This window comes from Nicotiana tabacum, chromosome 15 (genome assembly GCF_000715075.1).
Source record: "Nicotiana tabacum cultivar K326 chromosome 15, ASM71507v2, whole genome shotgun sequence".
Taxonomy (NCBI): Eukaryota; Viridiplantae; Streptophyta; class Magnoliopsida; order Solanales; family Solanaceae; genus Nicotiana; species Nicotiana tabacum.
The window spans coordinates 5,256,525-5,279,213 of NC_134094.1; the positions used below are offsets into that span (position 1 = coordinate 5,256,525).

Sequence of the window (22,689 nt, forward strand, 5' to 3'; positions counted from 1 at the left end):
ACTCTAAGTATATTGGGAGAAAATTGCAGTTACATTTGACCCAAAGTTTCAGTAAAACTTATGAATGTAACTTGTGATGACTTTCATCGACTTTTGTTCCACAACTCGCTTGACTTAAAAACATAACACACGGATGTAATACGACTAATATAAATCATAACATAATCTCTTTATCGTGTTAATCACCCTAGTCTCACCCCAAAGGTACATGTTATAACATTCCCAACTTGTCGACTTTCGATGAAACATTGTTTTATTTAATTGCTTTAGCTTCTGAACTGTCCAACCCTCTTTGTACTTGTTGTTCATGATCTTCAATATTTGTAACCTCAGAGGTAACATGATTAACTTACTTTATATACTTTTAAATATTATCTCATTTTTTTGTCCTACATTAGTTTGCTTACGACGCATTTTTACATACGAAAATATAGGGTGTAACAGCAATCGATTTCCAGATTTATTCTCTATTTTTGTGTCCTTGAGTTATTCTATAAAATTTGGTAAACTTTCCTGTTTTTAAAGGTTGGACCTAAAATTAAACTTGTGAAACTACATTATCCTAGATTCTAAAGAAGTGACGTGGCTTCCCATATCACAAAATCACATGCATGTTGAATGGTGTTGTATTGTATCTAAAGGATGACCTAAAATTTGAACCTAGGAGTCTTATTTGAACGTACATCCTAGATTAATCCTTCTTAAGTTGCTCTATTTTGAATTTCTGGTAAATTGCATCATCTAATTGTAATTAATAGGTGAGAAACATATATCATTTTTAATATGTATTAGAAGCATGGGCTGGAACTGTTAACTTCTAGTTGATGGTCTCTGTGACTTTAGTTGAATTCTTCATTGTATTAATATTCTTTTGACTCAATATTTTAGTACTGAAATTTATGATCAGTTGTCAGATCTCAAGTTTTAATTTTTTTTTTCCAGCTTGAATAGATTTTATGCTGTCCATTTGCCAATGCTGAACTGTTTAGGTGTTATGTTTGCACAATCTAGATGCACAATAATATTCAGCTTAAAAGTTGTGTTGTCTTTGTTAAAAGATCGGCCATGTTACATGATACACTTTGCTATATTGGTTATTTTATTACTTATTTCTTTAGATGTTGTATAAGCAGAGGCGAATCTAGGATTGAGATTCTATGGGTTCAGTTTTTAAGGTTTTTAACATGGAACCCATTATATTTTTAAAGTTATGGGTTAAGACCTACTGTTTGTTGCGATTTTAATAAATTTTTATATATAAATTTATGTTATGCATCAAAAATACTGGACTGAAATGAACCCGGCGATCAAACTCTACATCCTTCCCTGTTTATAAGACCAGAATAATAATAATAATAATAATAATAATAATAATAATAATAATAATGAAGATTATTGTAACAAAGTTTCAACTATTTTGTTAGCTTTTATAAAAAAGACTGAAATGGAGTAATAGAAAAAAGAAAAGAAAAAAAAGACCAATAAACCTGAAGTATCACAAATAGCCGATAATTCTATAGATAACAAATGTATATAATTAATTAGAGCACCCCACTAAATAAATAAGAAGCGAATTACGATTTGCCCATATAGAGTCTGGTTAAGTATTTCAAAGCTGACGGTCAATGGCCGGATATTGATGTAAAAGGGGAAGATACCTAATGTTGAAAGTTAGGGGGAGGTTGATTTTTAAGCCAAACTTCGGGAGGAAAAATAATTTTCACCCATTATTTCATCGAACATCCGTTACCTTCATCCAGAGGCGGACCCAAGAGATTTTAACGCAACGGAGGCCAGGGGCATATGTAGTGTGATAATAACAGATTCAATTGAACTCATAACTTTAGACGCAGAGTAAAAATTAGTTAAGAATGCAAAAATAGTAGATATGAACCCATAACGTTAAAAATATAATGTATTTAATGTTAAAAAAACTTAAAAGTTAAACCCAAAGAATTCAAATTCTAGCCTCTGACGGAGACATCCGTGCTCTGCTCTACTAGTGCCCCTTTAAAGCTTTATAGTGTTTAACGTGCCAAGTGATTTAAATTAAAATTAACCATTTTCAAAGTATACACTTATACATATATAAGATTTCTGCCTAAGTTTACGGAATCCGATGAACCCTCAAGGTTACACTACACATATGTTCGCTTCTGCCTCCACCAGCATAGGTATCGATAAGTTTATCAGCCGAGGCTTAATACAAATGAGAAAAAAATTATTTAGAGCCCGTTTGGATATAAGAAATTTTTTACCTTTTTCAAAAAATATTCATTTTTTTTCGAAATCAGCGTTTGGTCATAAATTTTTCAATTTTCACTTGAAGATACATTCTGGAATTTTTTGAAAATTTGAAAAACTCCAAAAAGTTGTTTTTCAAAATTTTCACTCAGATCACTCACAAAACTTCAAAAACAACCAAAAATTATATTCATGTCCAAACACAACTCTAATTTTCAAATATCATTTTCACTTGAAATTTTTTTTTACTTTTTTTTGGAAAATGGTATTTGAAAATTAGAGTTGTGTTTGGACATGACTATAATTTTGGGTTGTTTTTGAATTTTTGTGAGTGATCCAGTAAAAATTTTGAAAACAACTTTTTCAAGTTTTTTAAATTTTCGAAAAAATTCCAAAATTCATATTCAAGTGAAAATTAAAAATTTTATGACAAAAAATGAAAAAATTTCGAAAACAGTGAAAAAGTTTTCATGGCCATACGGGCTTTAAATATAAATATGGAGTAAGTTTCTAACTTCAACCTCAATACTCATTTCTCAAAATTCAACCAGAAAAAGTCTTCCTCACTCTTCCGAGACCATGGACCGTTCTAAAATCCAACAATACCATACTGCCATACTTTATTCCCTTTAAATATTCACCCATTCACTGAAAAATCCACCTTATTCATTCTCGGCGCATCAACTTGCCCGGTCAATATTATATATCTATGTTAAACTTGGTGGTCTATTTTTGTTGCCCCTCTCATTCAATCGCTCTACCAAAAAATAAGGCGAGGGATCGACCCCACAGAGAACCCAACCTTTGAAAGTAGGGTCTCAAAGAAATCAATTTCACCAATTTTTGTTAACTTAGATCCAGATTAATTGAGCTAATAAATTTCGAACATCAAATAATTAAACAAAAAAAGAAAACCAAAAAAAAAAAGCCTTCACCAAATTATGGACCGTTGAAAAATCCACAATGCCATATTGCAAAGTGCCAACTTTCCTTTACTTTATTCCCTTTACCTAGTCAGTGACTCATCAATCTCTCCCATGCTTTTATATAGGAGTAAACATTTACTTTCTTTACCAAAAACCTCCATTTCTAAAGATTCAAAATCAAACAATTTTTCTTGATCAACAATGCATAACAGTACATCATCATCATCACTTGGCCCAGGAGGTTTAGATCTAAGCCAAGTTTTCTTCAAATCCATTTCCAACACTCATCCACCATCGCCCACAAAACGCCACACGAAAATCTCCGTGATTGGCGTTGGCAATGTGGGGATGGCCATTGCTCAAACCATCTTGACTCAGGATCTCGTCGACGAACTAGCTCTCGTCGACGCGAAACCTGATAAGTTACGCGGCGAGATGCTGGATCTCCAGCATGCCGCCGCGTTCCTTCCCCGAACTAAAATAGTCGCTTCTGTCGACTATTCTGTTACGTCCGGGTCGGATCTTTGTATTGTCACTGCGGGTGCCCGACAGAACCCGGGTGAAAGCAGACTGAATTTGCTGCAGAGGAATTTGACTATGTATAAAGGTATTGTTCCGGAGTTGGTGAAGTACTCGCCGGAGTGTATACTGTTGATTGTGTCGAATCCGGTGGATGTTTTGACTTATGTCGCGTGGAAGTTATCCGGGTTTCCGGCGAACCGGGTTATCGGGTCGGGTACTAATTTGGATTCGTCTAGGTTTCGGTTTTTGATTGCTGATCATCTTGATGTTAATGCCCAGGATGTGCAGGTCAGTTCATTATTTTCTATTCCTTTTCTTCAAATTTCTTTGATTATGAATTTTCCAATTTTTTTCTAATCATTTAGTTATAAAGTTTGCCCTTTATACAATATTTATGTTTTAATTCAAATTACAAAAGGAGATACTTTGATCATTGTACTCTGAATTTAGTCACTCCCAGAAGTATTATTTATGTTCAGTGGACAAATTAGGATGTAATTTGTCATTATTATTTGGTTGCGCCGCCCCACTATGCAAAATATTATATCATGGGAATTCTGTCATTAATTTTGTTCTTTCCTTCTCATGTAGTAAGCTTAAAGTCTACCAATCACCCATCATTTTGCCAGCGGCCGAACCTAATAGCGTTGATCCGGATTTCAAGATGATGGGTGCACTAGTAGATCTAGAATTTAATTTGACATATTTAACTTTAGTCTCTTTTCATAAATCCACGCCGTCCACTTATATATGATATTATGGGATCGTGTGGCACGCCGTCCACTTATATATATATATATATATATATATATATATATATATATATATATATATATATATATATATATCGATCGTTACTCCGTGCCAAAAATAAGACCGTTCAGAATAGGGATTTGAGCTGTCAATTTCACCTGTAGAGGTGCGCCCAATAATTATTGTACCATAGGAGTCTTTAAGCATGAGTGCACACATATAATATTATTATACATAATTTAAAGAGAAAAGGATGTTCAACCTGATCACCCATACCCCTTAACATAGATACGACCACTGGCTCTGCTTTTGCGTGACTTACACCGTGTAGAATGCTTATTGTTTATTATGTTATTATATAAATAATTATTTTTTAAAAAGTATGCAATATATTAATGAATTCCCTCTCATTTCCGTAAACTATAGTAAAAAGGGTTAATTTTTATGGTTCTTGTAATCTTTATAGCTCCATATAGCTGGTATATTATGGTCGAACGTATTAAATATGCTTCCTCAGTGAAACACAAATGTTGTAAAAACCAAAAGATTCTTTTTGTGGTAGTAAACTTGCCATAAGAATGCAAGTTGCAACTTCTGCAGTGCCCCCGGAATTATATAGTCGATCCCAACTAGTTTGTAGTTGAAGTGCAGTTGTTGTTGTTGTAGTTGTTGTTGTAGTACAGCTTATCACTAGGTTTGGACTTGGAGCCAAATTAAGGCTATACATTGATACTGAACCCCATTTTGCGGTTGAATTCAACATGGAGTAAACCTTGAAAGCCAGTGGCGGAGCCACCTTATAGGAAGGGGTGTCAAATACACTGTCTAGGTAGGTAAAAAAAATTATATGCATATATATTATGTGTTGACTCTTGATTTTCTCGTATGTTTACTTTTATATATTTTGACACCCTTTAATGAAAATTCTGGCTCCACCACTGTTGAAAGTTATGCACTATCTAACAGCTGCAATCCTCTGTTTGATTTGAATGGAATCTTTGATGTCTATACTAGGCATACATTGTTGGGGAGCATGGTGACAGCTCCGTGGCACTTTGGTCGAGCATTAGCGTTGGAGGTGTTCCTGTACTTAGCTTTCTGGAGAGGCAACAAATTGCTTTTGAAAAGGAGACACTAGAAAAGATCCATAAACAAGTTGTGGAGAGTGCATATGAAGTGATTAGTCTGAAAGGTTACACGTCGTGGGCGATCGGGTACTCTGTAGCTAACTTGGCTCGATCAATTATCCGAGACCAGAGAAGGATTCACCCTGTCTCAGTACTCGCGAAGGGATTCTATGGTATTGACGGCGGTGATGTTTTCTTGAGTTTGCCTGCACAGCTTGGTAGAAGTGGAGTTTTGGGTGTGACAAATGTGCATCTTACTGATGAGGAAATTCAGCAACTTAGGAACTCTGCTAAGACCATTTTAGATGTGCAAAACCAGTTGGGAATTTGACTTTGTTACCACAACTTACTGTTGTTTTTTACCATCCAGTAATTGAATTTTGCTTTCTTGCAAAATCTTTTCTGAGAAGGAAAATTGTGGGAAATACTTCGTGATATAGTAGTACATGTTGGCTGCCTACTTATGTGTGGTTCTGACTTTGAAATATATCTTAACAGTGAACTTTGATACATACTCTTCTATAAATAGAGTTTCATACTACATATAAATAGAAAAAGTTAAAAAATTAAAATAGATTGTGGCCAATGAGAATTATTCCAGCAAGCTTACAAAGGTTTTGACCCCCCCTTAATCACTGAGTTATGCTTTTGAGGTGAGGGAAGGAGATTTAAAATATAATATATAGAGGTACAAACCATAATTTTCTGGCGAAGGGGTTCAGGTGAACCCCACTTCCGCCCCTCTAAATCCGCCCCAGGTTACCACACAACATGTTGGCTACCTACTTATTATCTTTGGTATTGACATTAAAATCTGTATTATGAGGATTCATCATGAATTGATAAGTTTTTCGTAGGCTACCAGAGTACCGCAACCCTCCTCCTTTATCCGAGCTTGGTATGACGATGATATAAGTTGAGCTTAAAGAAAAAAGTAATAATTCGTATAGTCGACCCCAACTTGTTTTAGACTATTGCTTGCTTAATGTGGCCATGGGCAGAGTTATATGGTCCCTGAAAGGGTTTTAATTGAATTCCCCTATCAAAAAAATTATATCGTGCAAATAGCATAAAAACAAAATATTTTTGTATATATGAAAATTGTATGAATCCTCTTAACTACTGGTTTCAAGTACTGAATCCGCCTCTCTCATAAGCAATCCATCCTTTTATTTTCTTCCTAAATGATGAATATATTAGCACCTATCAATGTCAAGAAAAGAATATAAATGAAAGGAAGCTCTAGTTTCCGTATAAACCATCGTTATTTTATATATGTGAATAACTTTTAGCCCGCGCCAGAAACTATTTACATTTGGTAGCTGAAAAAGTGTATAAAATTTGTATAATTTTTGTATATATAATATATATATATATATATATATATATATATATATATATATATATATATATATATATATATATATATATATATATATTCAAAAAATAATATATTTTTTGAAAGGAAGCTCTAGTTTCCGTATAAACCATCGTTATTTTATATATGTGAATAACTTGAGTCTAGTTATGAAATATGTTAGTGGATTAAGGAGAAAAAAAGAATTATACCCTATCTAAACGTATATAACAATTTTCAATATTATTATCACCAAGTCCTTTTAACTTCGTCTATGTGAGCTTGTTCACATTGTCGATCTCAAGCTCAGAGAAGACAGGAGAGTTACAAAATTGTATAAACCTAGTCAATTTATAATGAATCCTAATAAAATATACTTCATACAACATGAAAATTCTCGCTCTTAGCTCTTCACATAGGAGAAATAAAAAGAAAAAAAAGAACAAATGATAAATAGACTTTCCATTACATGAAAACTAAATACAGGAAGCTCAAAATCAAATGTCACATACACCACTTCGTGTACAAATACAATAACAAACTTTTTTACCCGAAGAATTGGATAGAGTTAAATTTGTGTATGGTTCTAAGGATATGTGATATAATTTGGTACAAATCGTATAGAAAAATAGAAATACGTGTATTCTCGACTATGAGAATGAGAATAGTGAGAAGTGTGTATGGTTCTAAGGATATGTGATATAATTTAATACAAATCGTATAGAAAACTTAGAATTTCAAACTACATCCATCAAATTACACAACCATAGCATAAACAATGGAAACTAAAAGCTAACACAAACTACAATATATCCCTCAAAAAATAAGAAAAAGTGAAAGCAAAATATTGAATTTTTCAAGGGCAAATAAAGCCAGATGGAACCTTTTTCCCACAGACATTAAGTAAAAGACTTAGTGAAAGAGGGACATTGAGATTAATCCCAAGAACATTTGCTTTAATTGCAGTGCAAAGGCAAAGGGCAGCTTCAACATCAGCAAGTCCTTTTATGAGAGTACAACAAGGTTTCTTTGGAATATTACCAATTTTAAGGCCAAGTAAATTTCCAAGAACATTAGCACAAACACCTAATTTTAGGGTGTTTTTAGGACACTTGCCTTTATAATTAGGGCTACGGGTTGGCTTAGGCTTTGGTTTTGGTTTTGGTTTTGGTTTTGGACTAGGACAAGTGCCACATGCACTAACAAGAGAGAAAAATAGAAGGTTGACAAGAAGAAAAAGGGCAAGAGAAGTAGTTCTTTTTGAAGCCATTTTCTCTCAAAGTTTAATACTTCTCTTAATTACTATAGTTGAGAAGAGAAGGTTTTGGTTGATGGAAATGGAATTGTAAGGGGTGGATTTTTATAGCATGCAAAAAGAAGATGACTGTGAAGAGACATAATTAAAAAAAAAAAAAAAACATGTTGAATTATTTCTGCTTGCCCAAGAGATTTAAATTAGCTGGCAACACAAGCAAAGATTTCTAAAATCTTTTGGATGCATTTGAATAATATGGCGTCTTGTAAATTGTCATGTTCCTTGCCAAGTCATGATATATATATATATATATATATATATATATATATATATATATATATATATATATATATATATATATATATATATATATATAGTCAGTAAAGAAGGCTAGAAATTGAATTAACAACCTTACAAAGATTTTGAACCTTCTTGATAGGGGTGTACATCGGTCGGTTCGGTTCGGTTTTTGTAGAATTTCGGTTCGGTTAATTCGATTTTCGATTTGTGATTTTAATAATCAAAACCGAACCATAATAACTTCGGTTCGGTTCGGTTTATTCATGTTCGGTTCAGTTTAATCGGTTCGGTTTTCGGTTTCAAGCCATGGCAAAAATAGTACGAAACAACAAAAATATATTACTTTTTGCAATCGATGCAAGTGCTTCTACTGTCTTCAACTAATTTATATACGTATATATATCTCTAAAAAAATATACATAAAATACGAAATATATATTTTTCTGTTTATGGTGTTGTATCAAAGTTTATGTTGTAGTGTTGATGATAGTACAGTTTGATATGGAAGAGAGAGCTAAAGCTAATGCTATTGGTGATGAAATCCGCTGTTGTTATGCTCGTTTCCGTCACTACCAAAGGTTTATTTTTTTGACCAATGAAGCAAGTAATAAATCAGTAAGCACAATAAAAATTCATAAAATATTTTTTTTAAGAAATTGAAATGAAATTAAGCAAAAATTACCTGACAGAAGAGAGAAGCAGAAGCTTAGAGTAAGAAGAAGGCTACGAAGAACTATGCTTAGATAATTGAAACCCCTCATCTTCTTTCCTTTTCCTCTTACCAAATTGTTTAAGATTTAACACTTCATCAGTATTTTCTAGCAAATCAGCTTTAAGCTATGGATCAAGTGAAGTGAGTAGTGAAAACAAGGAATGTGAAAATCAAGTAGAAAATTCGTCTTTTCGATTTAACCGAAAACCGAACCATTAAAACGACCACCGAATCGAACTTTTTAAAACTATAAACCGCAAACCGACCGAATAAATCGAAAAACCGAAATCGAATAAACCGAAATTTTCGGTTCGGCCGGTTTTTTCGGTTCAGATGGTATTATGCCCACCCCTACTTCTTGACCACTGAGCTATACTTTTGGGTTATGTCAAGATGAGTCAAAATATAAAATATAAAGGTACAAACCGAATTTTGCCTTCTATGTACAATGTAATTTTCCGACGAAGGAGGTTCGCCCCTTCCGCCCCCTAAATCCACCACTAGTTATAGCAAATTAGCATTATTTTGATTTAATATATATGCGTTGGCGATGTAAGATTTTTTTATATTATCTATGTAATTTAACATATGTGTAATTGTAGGTTAGTTAGTACCATTTTTATCAACTTACAAATTCATTCATATACAAGATTTACCTGAAATTATGTTATAAATAACCTGATTAGAACCGATAGTTTGTCGGAGAAGTGTTAATTTTCATCGTTTTTTAACTTTAGCCTAGATGAGAGTGCATTATTGCATAAAATAACACGGGCTTCGTCAATTTCTTTTGTTATTCTTTGGATAAATTATTGCTCGTCTTAAATCTTAATAGGATGTCATCATTTACCTATGTTGCGAAAGCCAAATATATATAGTGTGAATGAGTCACAATTACTATACCAAAAATTATGACAACCACTAAATAATAAACAAGACAATAAGACAACAATAAAAGAACACCAGAATTTACGAGGTTCGACCAATTTTGCCTACTTCCTCGGACACAATCAATATTTTATTCTACTCTAAAATTACAAGTGAAATAATACTAAAGAGAGAAGATACAAATGCCTTAAGAAGATAAAAAAGACAAATGAGAGGTGTACATAAATCCTAAACATTAGGCCTCCTTTTATAGGGTGAAATTCCCATTCAAAATTGTCATCCACCGATGTGGGACTTTTGACAATTTCAACAAATCTCCACCTTGGCAAAATTTCACATCTTCAATTTTATCTCAATAATAAATTTTAGTTGTGTCTTCATCTTCAATCTTTAGTGTTCAACAATGTTGATCAAATCCAAACAATGTTGAAACTTGACCGCAGTCACCACTTTTGTCAGCATATCAGCAGGGTTCTCCGTAGTATGAATTTTCTTCACCGTGACTCCACCTTCTTCTATGATTTCTCGTACGAAATAATACCGAACATCAATGTGCTTCGTCCTTGCATGATAAACTTGGTTCTTCGCTAATTGAATAACACTTTGACTATCACAAAAAATTATAATATTGTTTTGTTCAATACCAAGCTCCTTTAGCAACCCCTGAAGCCAAATTACCTCCTTCATAGCCTCTGTAATAGCCATGTACTCTGCCTCTGTTATAGACAAAGCAACTGTTGACTGCAAAGTAGACTTCCAACTAACTGGTGCCTTTGCAAAAGTAAACACATAACCAGTAGTTGACCTTCGTTTGTCCAGATCACCCGCAAAATCTGAGTCACAATATCCAACTACAGACCAATTGCCTTCCTGCTCAAAAACTAACCCAACATCTACAGTACTATGAATATACCATAGAATCCATTTCACAGCTTGCCAATGCTCCTTTCTTGGGTTATGCATATATCTGCTAATAACTCTAACGACTTGTGAAATGTCAGGTCTCGTACAAACCATTACATACATCAAGCTACCAACAGCAGGTCTCGTACAAACCATTACATACATCGTATATATATGCATACATAGTAGTACTTAGCTTAAAATGGGGAGCAAGTGGCGTACTAATTGGCTTAGTCTTCTTATCTATGCCAAAACGCTGTAGTACTCTCTTCAAATATTCTTTCTGAGATAAAACCGAGTTTCTTTGAACGTCTATCTCTTATTATCTCCATGCCAAGAATTTTTTTTGCCTCACCCAGATCCTTCATCTCGAACTCCTCCTTCAGTTGAATCTTCAACTTATCAATTTCTTCCGAATTCTTGGAAGTTATCAACATATCATCAACATATAGGAGAAGATATACAAAGGAACCATCATTAAGTTTGCGCAAATACACATAATGATCGTATTTGCTTCTCTTGTACCCTTGCCGCAACATAAACTTGTCAAATCGCTTGTACCATTGTCTAGAAGATTGTTTCAATCCATACAATGATTTTTTAAGTTTGCATATCATATTTTCTTTTTCAGCAACTTCGAATCCTTCTGGCTGAGTCATGTAGATTTTCTCCTCTAAGTTTCTATGTAAAAACGCAGTTTTTACATCCATCTGAACTAGTTTCAAATCCAACTGTGCTACTAAAGTCAACATAATTCTAATGGAGGAATGTTTTACAACTGGAGAAAATACTTCATTGTAATCAATTCTCTCCTTTTGAGCATATCCTTTGGCCACCAATCTTTCTTTGTAGCGAATATCTTCTTAGTTAGGAAATCCTTCTTTCTTTGCAAATACCCATTTGCACCCAATTGCTTTCTTTCCCTTCGGGAGATTGGCCAATTTCCATGTATGATTCTGATGAAGGGACTGAATTTCTTCATTCATGACAATCCTCCACTTATCTTCTTCTGAACTTTGGATTGCGTCTTTATAAGTGGTAGGAACACCATTAGCTACAATTGAGGTTGCACAAGCAACCATCTCTATGAGACGAACAGGTTTTGTTATTGTCCTTTTTGGCCTGTTGGTTGCTATTGATTCAAGTTGTTGTCGAGGTTCCTGAGTTGGAATCTCCCTCTCTACTGGCTCTTCTTCCAGAGAGTAATCTTCATTTGTTTCCTCCTCTGCTTCTTGCGTAGGAAAAATAAATTTTTCCACAAACTCCACCTGCTTTGATGCACCACCAGTTTGTTTGACATCTTCAACTGTCACCTTATCTGTTATGGCAGATTCATCAAAAGTAACATCTCTGCTGAATATAATATTCCTTGTCTCTGGACACCATAAGCGGTATCCTTTGACTCCAGAAGTAATCCCCATAAATATAGCCTTCTTTGCTCTCGGATCCAATTTTGTCTCTTTCACATGATAGTATGCAATTGAGCCAAACGCGTGCAAATAGTCATAATCTACAGCAGGTTTTCCATACCATTTTTCAAATGGTGTCTTGCCATCAATGGCAGCAGATGGTAGACGATTAATGAGGTGGCATGTATATATAATTGCCTCAGCCCAAAATTCTTTGCCCAAGCCAGCATTGGACAACATACACCGTACCTTCTCCAGTAAAGTCCGGTTCATACGTTCTGCCACTCCATTCTATTGTGGTGTATGTCTGACAGTGAAGTATCGGATGATGCCATCATTTTCACAGACCTTATTGAAATGATCATTTTTGTATTCACCTCCATTGTCTGTGCGAATACACTTGATCCTCCTGCCTGTTTGATTCTCCACCATCGTCTTCCATTTGAGAAAAGTTCCCAACACTTCTTCTTTTCTCTTCATTGTATACACCCATACTCTTCGGAAAAAATCATCAACAAAGGTTACAAAATAGTGCTTTCCACCCAATGAAGGTGTTTTGGAAGAACCCCAAACATCAGAGTGTACATAATCCAAAATGCCTTTAGTATTATGGATCGCTGTACCAAATTTAACCCTTGTCTGTTTTTCTTTTACACAATGCTTGCAAAACTCCAAGTTGCAAGTCTTTACGCCTTTTAACAATCCTTGATTAGATAGAGCTTTCAAGGATTTCCCTCCAGCATGTCCCAAGCGCATGTGCCATAGCCTGGTTGCTTCTGCCTCTTTGTCATCACTGGATGTCACTGTCGCTGTCCCAATAACTGTACTACCACAATAGCGGTACATATTATTGTTCTTCCGATTGGCCTTCATTACCACTAGTACACTGGAGCATATTCTCATCACTCCATTTTCTGCAATGATTTTGAACCCTTTTGATTCTAGGGCTCCCACAGAGATGAGATTCTTCTTCAAACCCGGTACATATTGAATATCTGTTAATGTTCTGATCATTCCATCATGGCTCCTTAATCTTATTGAACCAATGCCATATGAGGTAAGAGGGCTGTTATCCGCTGTGTGGATGACTTCATATTCTCCTTCTTGAAAATTCACGAACCAGTACTTGTTGGGACACATATGATAGCTACAAGCCGAGTCCATCAACCATATGTCTGATGATGTTGATAACTCTGTTGTAACTAATGAGAAGTCTGAATCATCACAATCAGCTACATTTGAATCCATAATGGCCTTTCCATTGTTATGTCTGGCCTTATTCTTCAACTTCGGACAGTCTTTCTTCCAGTGCCCCTTTTCTCGATAAAAGGCACATTCATCTTTGTTGGGTCTAGATCTCGACTTGGATCTTCCCTTCTTAGTCCTCATTTGATTTTGAGGACGACCCCTCACAATTAGTGCTTCTCCTTCTCCGCCCTTCTATTTTTCTCCCTTTCTTTGTTCATAGCTGTACAAAGCCGAACAAACTTCTCTGAGAGAAATTTCGTCATTTTCATGGAGTAGAGTAGTTTCAAGGTGCTCGTACTCATTAGGAAGTGACCCCAACAACATCAAGGCCAAGTCACCGTCATTAAAAGTTGCATCCATATTTTGCAGATCTGTAACCAACTTATTGAAACTGGTGATATGTTCATTCATTGTGGTACCAGGAATATAGGTGAAGCGAAATAGTCTCTTCTTCATGTACAATTTATTTTGACTATTTTTCTTCAAAAATTTATCCTCCAGTGCTTTCCATAATTTACTTGTAGAAGTTTCCTTTGTGTATGGATATTTCTGCTCTCTAGCAAGGTAGGATCGAATGGTACCGCAAGCAACACGATTGATAATTTTTCAATCTTCTTCTCCAATAACATCTGGCTTCTTTTCTTCAATGGCAAGATCTAGCCCTTGTTGGAAAAGAACATCTAGAACCTCGCCTTGCCACATCCCAAAATGTCCTGACCCGTCAAAAATTTCTACCGTAAATTTTGCATTTGACACAATTCTTGTCATAAGCGAAGATGCCAACGATGACGTATTATTGACACTTGATGTAGATTCTTCTTGTTTATTGTCTGCCATTTTGACACAAATATTATTTAGTAGCTGACGACACAAATCAAGATTATTTCCTTTCTGGTGTGGAAGATCAGACTAAGCTGCAACCACAGAGCATACTCAGACAGAACCTTGACTCAGTTACCAAGATAGATCTTTTCTGATGTGGAAGATCAGACTATGCTGCAACCACAGAGCATACTTAGACAGTACCTTGGCTCTGATACCAATTGTTGCGGAAGCCAAATGTATATAGTGTGAATGAGTCACAACTACTATACCAAAAATTATGACAACTACTAAATAATAAACAAGACAATAAGACAACAATAAAAGAACACCAGAATTTACGAGGTTCGGCCAATTTTGCCTACTTCCTCGGACACAATCAATATTTTATTCCACTCCAAAATTACAAGTGAAATAATACTAAAGAGAGAAGATACAAATGCCTTAAGAAGATAAAAAAGGCAAATGAGAGGTGTACATAAATCCTAAACATTAGGCCTCCTTTTATAGGGTGAAATTCCCATTTAAAATTGTCATCCACCGATGTGGGACTTTTGACAATTTCAACGACCTAAAACAAAATAGTTATTAGTGGTCAAATCATGTTTTAATAATGTCTTTACTTGATCAAGATCAACAAATGTGAGTCACGGGCATAATTAGAATGTACTAAGGGCTCCACTTACAAAAGAAAACAAGGTATTATATGCCAAAACAAATTATTATAGGATTTAATTGTTTTAATTGTTTGATATAATTATTTCTTGTAAGCCCTGAATTTTAGCTGGCACGAGCATATTTTGTAGATCTCGGAAGCATGTGAAGAAGGAATATAAGTTGTCATGATCTAGCTGGGAATTGTTATCTTGTTTACTAATTAATTATAATGTAACTTAGTTATATACACTCTTCACTAACAACTTATGTTAAAACGTCCATTTTACTTTTTTCCGAGTCATAAATCCACTCGAATTTTTAAAGTAATTTAATAGTGGATTTAAATTTTTATATACTATTACGTATGTTATGTATACTTAGAGTTATTTAATTTATGTCTGACCATTTGTTTTCAATTAATGGAGACTAACATTTGATTCATTCATATCTTAACACATTAAGTGTATTCATTTTCTTTCTTATTTCAACACTCCCTTGCTCTGAATCATCGAATTCATTCTTATTTTGTAAAAAAAAAATAAAAAATTCTTGAAATCATTAATATATTGTTCACTTAATTTTTATTTTCGTGAATGTGACTACTTATCACTACTATGTCCTGTAGTACCACACGAATACACGACTGCCACCGCCACTGCATACCACCATTGCCAATATCAACCGTTGACCATCTCCACAACTAGCCAATATACAATCAGCTACCACCAGACGTTCATCACCCTTGGCCTCGTCACGCACAAGCACCACTAACCATCACTGTAATATATACCACCTCCTCCACCGCAGACGAATTCAGGATTTGAAGTTTATGAATTTCTATTGTAATCTCAAATTAATATACAATAATAACTAGGTTCACAGTTATATATTTATAGATATTTAATGGATTTTTTAAATAAAAATACAGGATCTCCACAAAAGTTACTGGGTTCCCGAGAACCCGGTAACTATCTTCTACATCCGCCACTATCCTCCACCAACCACGACTTTTGCCAGCTATCACCTCACTACTATCCCCATCGACTACCAACATATTATTGTATATGGTAAAATCGATTCATATTAAATACTCGCATAATAGAGCGACACGTGGAACCAGAGACAGACGGAAAGTGAGACAGGAGGAAACCAAGACCGGAGGTAGCAACTTCGGTTAGTACCGAAGAGCCCCCGAAAGAAATACTGCTAATAAAGACAAACGAATGCATGCCACCCGATAGCATTCAATGAAGAATATTCTGCAATATTAAATACACAGTCCATTATAGAGAATTATGGGATTCATAGCCTGCCGTTATACATTATTCAATGACTCCCATAATTATCATTTAAGAGGGGCTTGATCCTAGGACCTTGTTCCCTAGGTGCAACTATAAATAGTGATTTCAACAGTCATTGTAAGGACACGAATTGTCTGACAAACTTATGCTATATACTGTTCAAACGCTCAATAATACTTTATTTCTTGCCTATTAATACTTGTGTTACTACTTCGGAAGCTGTGCCCCGGAACCAAAGCTATTTACTGATTTACCTCAATTTCAATGCTAAGTCTTGTATTTTTATTTAATTTAATTATCATTTTGGGATCAAATCGATTCGCTTGTCTATAAACCACGTACAAATTTAACTGTACTGTTTTACGGGTAAACAGTATGGCGCCCACCATGGGGCTTAGACAGTTGCGTAATTGGGTTGATCCTTGCATCTATTACTAACCTGTGTAATTCTTTGTTTCTTAGCGAAAACTCATAAAAAATGGCAAATAACGATGTCAACATCATGCACAACATTGAGGCCCAAGAAAATCAGCCTCAACATGAAGATTCGATCAGCGATACTCGCAACGAGGAGGGCGTAGCCACGCCGATCCATAGTGGACAATATCCACAGCACGTTCGAGAGGCAACACCTGATGATGCTGAATACGAGCACGTTGTGGAAATGGTGAGAATCTTAAAGGAACAACAAAGGGCTATTATGGGCCATCTCTCGCGACAAGACCAGGTCATGACGGAGTTGAAGAAAGCATTGTCGGGTACCTCCAACAATGCAAATGGTAGAGGTCCAGTTCCTCTCGGTGCTTCCGCAAACCAAACAACACAAAGGGATGATAACAACACTCCCATGGGTGAGGTCGGCTTCGACAGGGCCGGGGGGGGGGGGGAATGACGAGTGGATCCGGTAACAATAACAAGAATGATCCCTTAAAACCGATCTCATGCGATTTTTGAGGGAAATAAACGCCCGAATGGATCAAATACCGGGTGCACTGCCGATGTTGAAAGGACCAGACTTAAAGAAATACACCTCAGTTGCCGTTCAAACTAAGCGCGTCACCGAAGTTGATCCCGAAGAGGTTCAAAATGCCAGACGTGCCAAAAGATGATGGGACTCCAGATCTTTAGGAACACACCACCACCTATACAACGACGGTGAAAGGAATCGACTTAGCTCCGCACAAGATTGAATCAGTCTTGTTCAAGAAGTTCGGGGAGACCCTCACTAAAGGGGCCCTGACATGGTATTCACTTTTACCCTGGCTAATAGATTCCTTCGAGATGCTCGTAGATTCTTTTACCAAGGCCTATGAACTCCCGTAGCAATTCAGACTCTCCTTGTGGAATTCTTAATATGTTGGCCTATCATAGGAAATGATGCTGCTACCGGCCATGTTGGATGAATGGGCAGCTGAGGCATTTACTAAAGGGATGAATCCGAGGAGTTCGGACTGTTACAACCCAAATTCGCATATCATAGATCACGCCGTAAGGTAGTCGACGTAAATCCAAGAAGAGATTATCTTTGAGATGATAATAAGTTAATTCTATTGGTCTTAAATGATACAAGGGTGTATAAGAGTGGTTAACAAGTATTTGAAGTTAAGCTAATCAAGGATGTTGTAACCCGTATTTTCGGGTAACACTAGAGGTGATTAATTGTCCCAAGAGGTAATGTTTTAATGTATTTAAATCATATAATATCCGTATCATAAGTTTTGAAGTCAAGCAAGTTATGAAACAAAAGTCGATAAAAGTTGTCGCAACTTAAGTTTATAATTTAACTTAAACTTTAGGTTAAATGTTACTGCATTTTACTCCCAATGTGCTTGGAATTATGGGGTGATCTACCTATTAAATTGAAGATCTATGAGTCTAGTTTCCAACGCATTAAACCGTTCGTCGATACGATCTCGGAATAGAGAGATATTCGCGTTTTCGCGAGAGTGCGCCAAGCTGCTCTCTATGGGGCCCACAAAGGCGGTTTAAGATATTTGGACATATATAAGATAACTCAACCCCGTTTTAAGTCATTATTTTTCAGTATATTCAGACCTTATAACCCTAAAAACATTCTCTCAAGGTTCTCTCATGATCCAAGGCCCAAACAAAGGGCAAACAACACAAATCAAATGTCGGGAATCCCGTGGTGCTAGTAAGTTTCTTGTTTTTCTTGTTGTTGCTGATTTTTGTGTTGTTCCAGCTCGTGTGGGAGGTTGTTTTAAGTGCTTTATGTTCTGTAAATACACCTTCAAGTTTTTAATATCAACCCTAGGTGATTTCAAGTCTTCTAAAGTAATTCTAGTGCCGAAAAACCCGAATTAATTGCTAGTTTCGCTTCCTTGTTCTTGTGGCAGAATTGAAGGGATATTTCGTGGAAAATTAAGGTCAAATTGGAGTTGTTCTTTCTGTTTAAAGGTAATGAACCTCTTACTCTATATATATTTAAGATTATCCAAGTTGTGGCTAAGTCGTTGATGCTAGAACTTGTGAAATATATATCGAAAGGCTTGGTAGTAATGTTGTTAGTTGGTGGACTGTTTTGGAGGCTCAATATGATTATTAATGATGTTGTTTGGGCTGTTTGGTGATTGTATTGACTTGTGTGAAGTCATATAAATAGGGGAGGTGCTGTCCGTTTCATCGTAAAATAGGTTGCGGTCGATACATAATAGTTACGACGCTTAAACGATAATGATAGTGTCATTTCTTTTATTGTAGACTAAGGAGTCGTGACATTTGCATAGCTTGAGGTTGGGCAGTATATACAAGGTATGTGAGGCTATCCCCTTCATTCTTTTGCACGACTCCAATTGTACATAATGTAATGAACGAGCTCCCAAAGATACTCTACTCTTAGAAGCTAGCAGTACTTACATTGCTGCCCTTCTTATGAAACGATTGATATTGATGTTACTTCTCTTATTCTTATATTATCAATGTTGTTGGTAGTTCCTGATTCTTATAAGATTCTTGATGAAGAGTTAATCCTAATAACGTGTACGAAGGATACCGACCTTACGTCACTCCGAAAGGTTCAAAATATGATTCCAACGAGTCCAGCATGCATCATATATATGTATCTATTTTACTCTACCGAGCCGCGCTATAGTCGGCCGGTATGGCACCTATTGTGCAACCACTGATCAGTTGGGTTTTACCGAGCTCCACGTGGCCGGGTACGATTCTACCGAGCCCTATGATGGTCGGGTACGTTTTACCGAGCCTATTATGGCCGGGTACGATATGATGATGATGATGCCCACAAAGGCATATGTTTTAAACGTTTATGTATATATATATGTATGTATCATGTATTTCATGTCAGTAGCCCTCAGAGGTACCCAGATGTCACAGGTTGTATATTCCCTATCACTGTTTACATTATTGTTCTTACTTATGCTATTCTGCCTTACATACTCAGTACTTTATTCGTACTGACGTCCTTTTTATTTGTGGACGCTGCATGTCGTGCTGCAGGTCCTGATAGACGGGTAGACGCAGCTCCCCCATCACAGTAGGCTATCCGGTTCAGCGTTATTGGCAAGATCCTTTCTCCGGACTTGCCGTGGTCTTGGTATGCATTTTTGTTATAGACATTATGGGTATGTCGGGGCCCTGTTCCGGCAATGTTGTAGCACTTATGTTCTTTTAGAGGCTCATAGACAGGTGTCGACTCATGTATGGTTTGGAATGCCTTGTCGGTTGATTTTTGTTGTATAGTCTTTCATGGCACCATGGTAGCTCGTACCTTATATATAGTTTCTTGACAGTCTTGTCGTCCCATGTTACGTATGTTCATGACATTATCTTTCATTGTTGGATGTTCATGATCCATGTCTTTCATTTATATTGGTCTTGTCGGCCCTTAAAGATAATAAGGAAGGTTAGATAAAATGTACGTTGGTGCTCGGCAAGTATGGCCCGGGTGCTAGTCATGACCCTCCAGTTGGGTCGTGACAAACTTGGTATCAGAGCAAGTCTGTCCTAGGGGTTGTCTATGAGCCGTGTCTAGTAGAGTTTTGATTATGGATGTGTAGCGCGCCACATTTATAATCAGGAGGCTACATGACATCTAGGGTTGTTACCTTCTTCCTAAATCTAGATCGTGCGTAGAGTTGAGTCGTAAGTGTTCATATCTAATATTCACATTGTTTTCTTTCAGCGATGCCTTCGACTAGGAAGCAAGCGATTAGTAAACGGCTTGATACAGCTGTGGGCGAGGGTAACATTCAGGTCCCTCCAGCCAGAGCAGGCCAAAGTGAGGCTCAGAGTGAGATGCCGTCTCATACCTCTCCGTCTCCTCCAGAGGATATTAGGAGGCACCCAGTACATCCAGTTCCACCGTCTGGCACTACAGACCACGATATGCGCAGTGCAGTGCAGTTGTTGACTAGCTTGGTAGCTGCTCAGGCTAAGAGGCAGAATACCGGTGTTGCTGATAAACCGGTTAGTGCGAGAGTTCGTGATTTTATTAATCTAGACCCTCCAGTGTTTACCGGATCAGATCCCAAGGAGGACCCACAAACATTTATTGATCAGGTTCATCGTACATTGCGGGTTATGCATGCTAGTGATACGGAGGCAGTAGAGTTGGCTTCTTATCGGTTACGGAATTTAGCGGTTTTCTGGTATGATAGTTGGGAGAGATCTAGGGGTCCGAACGCTCCTCTAGCCGTGTGGAAGGAATTTTCTGAGGCCTTTCTTCGTCACTACTTGCCAGTTGAGATACGACGAGCAAGAGCTGATAAGTTCTTGAACCTTCGACAGGGTAATATGAGTGTACGAGAGTATAGTATACAATTTGATTCTTTAGCAAGGTATGCTCCCCATATGGTGGCCGAAATGAGTGATAGGGTGCATCTGTTCGTGAACGGGTTGGGACCACATCTGATAAATGAGTGCACAACAGCCTCCTTGGTAGAGGGCATGGATATTTCCCGTATTCAGGCTTATGCCCAGACCCTAGAGGATCGTAAGCGCCAGCAAAGGGCAGATAGGGAGCAGGATAGGGGCCAGCATAAGAGGGCGAGATTTGCAGGGTATTCTGATGAGTTCAGAGGCAGTATCAGGCCCCAATCTTCGAGGAGTTCGGTGCCACCTGTAGCTAGTGCTCCTCCACAGTTTCAGAGGCCTCGGTATGATCGATTTACCTATTCTGGTTCAGGTCAGAGTTCGAGGGCATCAGGTTCACAATTTCATAGAGATACGAGTCAGACAAGACCCCCAACACCTCGTTGTGATCAGTGCGGCAAGGCCCACTTTGGACTGTGCCGTCGAGGTTTCGATGCGTGCTATTCTTGCGGACAGCCTGGCCATATGATGCGGGATTGTCCTAACAGAGGAGGTGGTGGTATGGCTCGACCGACTGGATCTGTGTCTGGTTCTTCCTCATCAGTTCGACCTCCAGCACAAGGTTTTCAGCAGTCGACAGGTCGTGGTAGAGGTAGAGGTTCAGTGCCGAGTTCGAGTGGTGCTCAAAATCGAACCTATGCTCTAGTAGGTCGACAAGATCTCGAATCATCTCCGGATGTTGTTACAGGTATATTGTCTGTGTTTTCTTATGATGTATATGCGCTAATTGATCCAGGATCTACCTTATCATATGTTACACCCTTTGTGGCTAATAAGTTTGGCATTGAACCTGAATTGATAAGTAAACCACTTGCGGTATCCACTCCGTTAGGAGATTCTGTGATTGCTAGAAGGGTATATAAAGGTTGCACTGTGATGATTTGTAGTCGTCAAACCTCGGCAAATTTATTTAAGTTAGAAATGGTTGATTTCGATGTGATAATGGGAATGGACTGGTTGGCCTCATGCTATGCAACTGTTGACTGTCGTACGAAGATGGTTAGGTTTCAGTTTCCGGGTGAACCCACCATTGAATGGAAGGGGAACATTGCTATGCCGAAAGGTAGGTTTATTTCCTATCTTAAGGCAAGGAAGATGATCTCAAAAGGTTACATTTATCATCTTGTTCGTGTTAGGGATGTGGAGGCGAAGCCGCCTACTCTACAATCCATCCCCGTGGTCAATGAATTTCCAGATGTTTTCCCAGATGAACTCCCAGGCCTTCCTCCTGAAAGGGAGATTGAGTTTAGCATTGATGCGTTGCCTGACACTCAACCGATCTCTATCCCTCCATACAGGATGGCCCCGGCAGAGTTGCGAGAGTTGAAGGCGCAGTTGAAGGACTTGCTGGATAAGGGTTTCATTAGGCCTAGCACTTCACCTTGGGGTGCACCAGTCTTGTTCGTGCGGA

The 22,689-nt window shown here is 37.1% G+C and overlaps 2 protein-coding genes across 2 annotated transcripts; one reads left to right on the top strand and one right to left on the bottom strand.

Annotated features, from left to right (window-relative positions):
• Positions 1-3,240: 3,240 nt before the first annotated feature.
• LOC107777573 (L-lactate dehydrogenase B-like) lies at positions 3,241-6,084 on the top strand. Its single transcript, XM_075230481.1, has 2 exons — positions 3,241-3,980; positions 5,460-6,084. The coding sequence occupies exons 1-2, from the start codon at positions 3,372-3,374 to the stop codon at positions 5,901-5,903; spliced, it is 1,053 nt and encodes a 350-aa protein (XP_075086582.1). The 5' UTR covers positions 3,241-3,371; the 3' UTR covers positions 5,904-6,084.
• Positions 6,085-7,785: 1,701 nt separating this feature from the next.
• On the bottom strand, positions 7,786-8,199 carry LOC107777574 (putative lipid-binding protein AIR1). Its single transcript, XM_016597628.2, has one exon. The coding sequence runs from the start codon at positions 8,197-8,199 to the stop codon at positions 7,786-7,788; it is 414 nt and encodes a 137-aa protein (XP_016453114.1).
• Between the last annotated feature and the right edge of the window lie 14,490 nt (positions 8,200-22,689).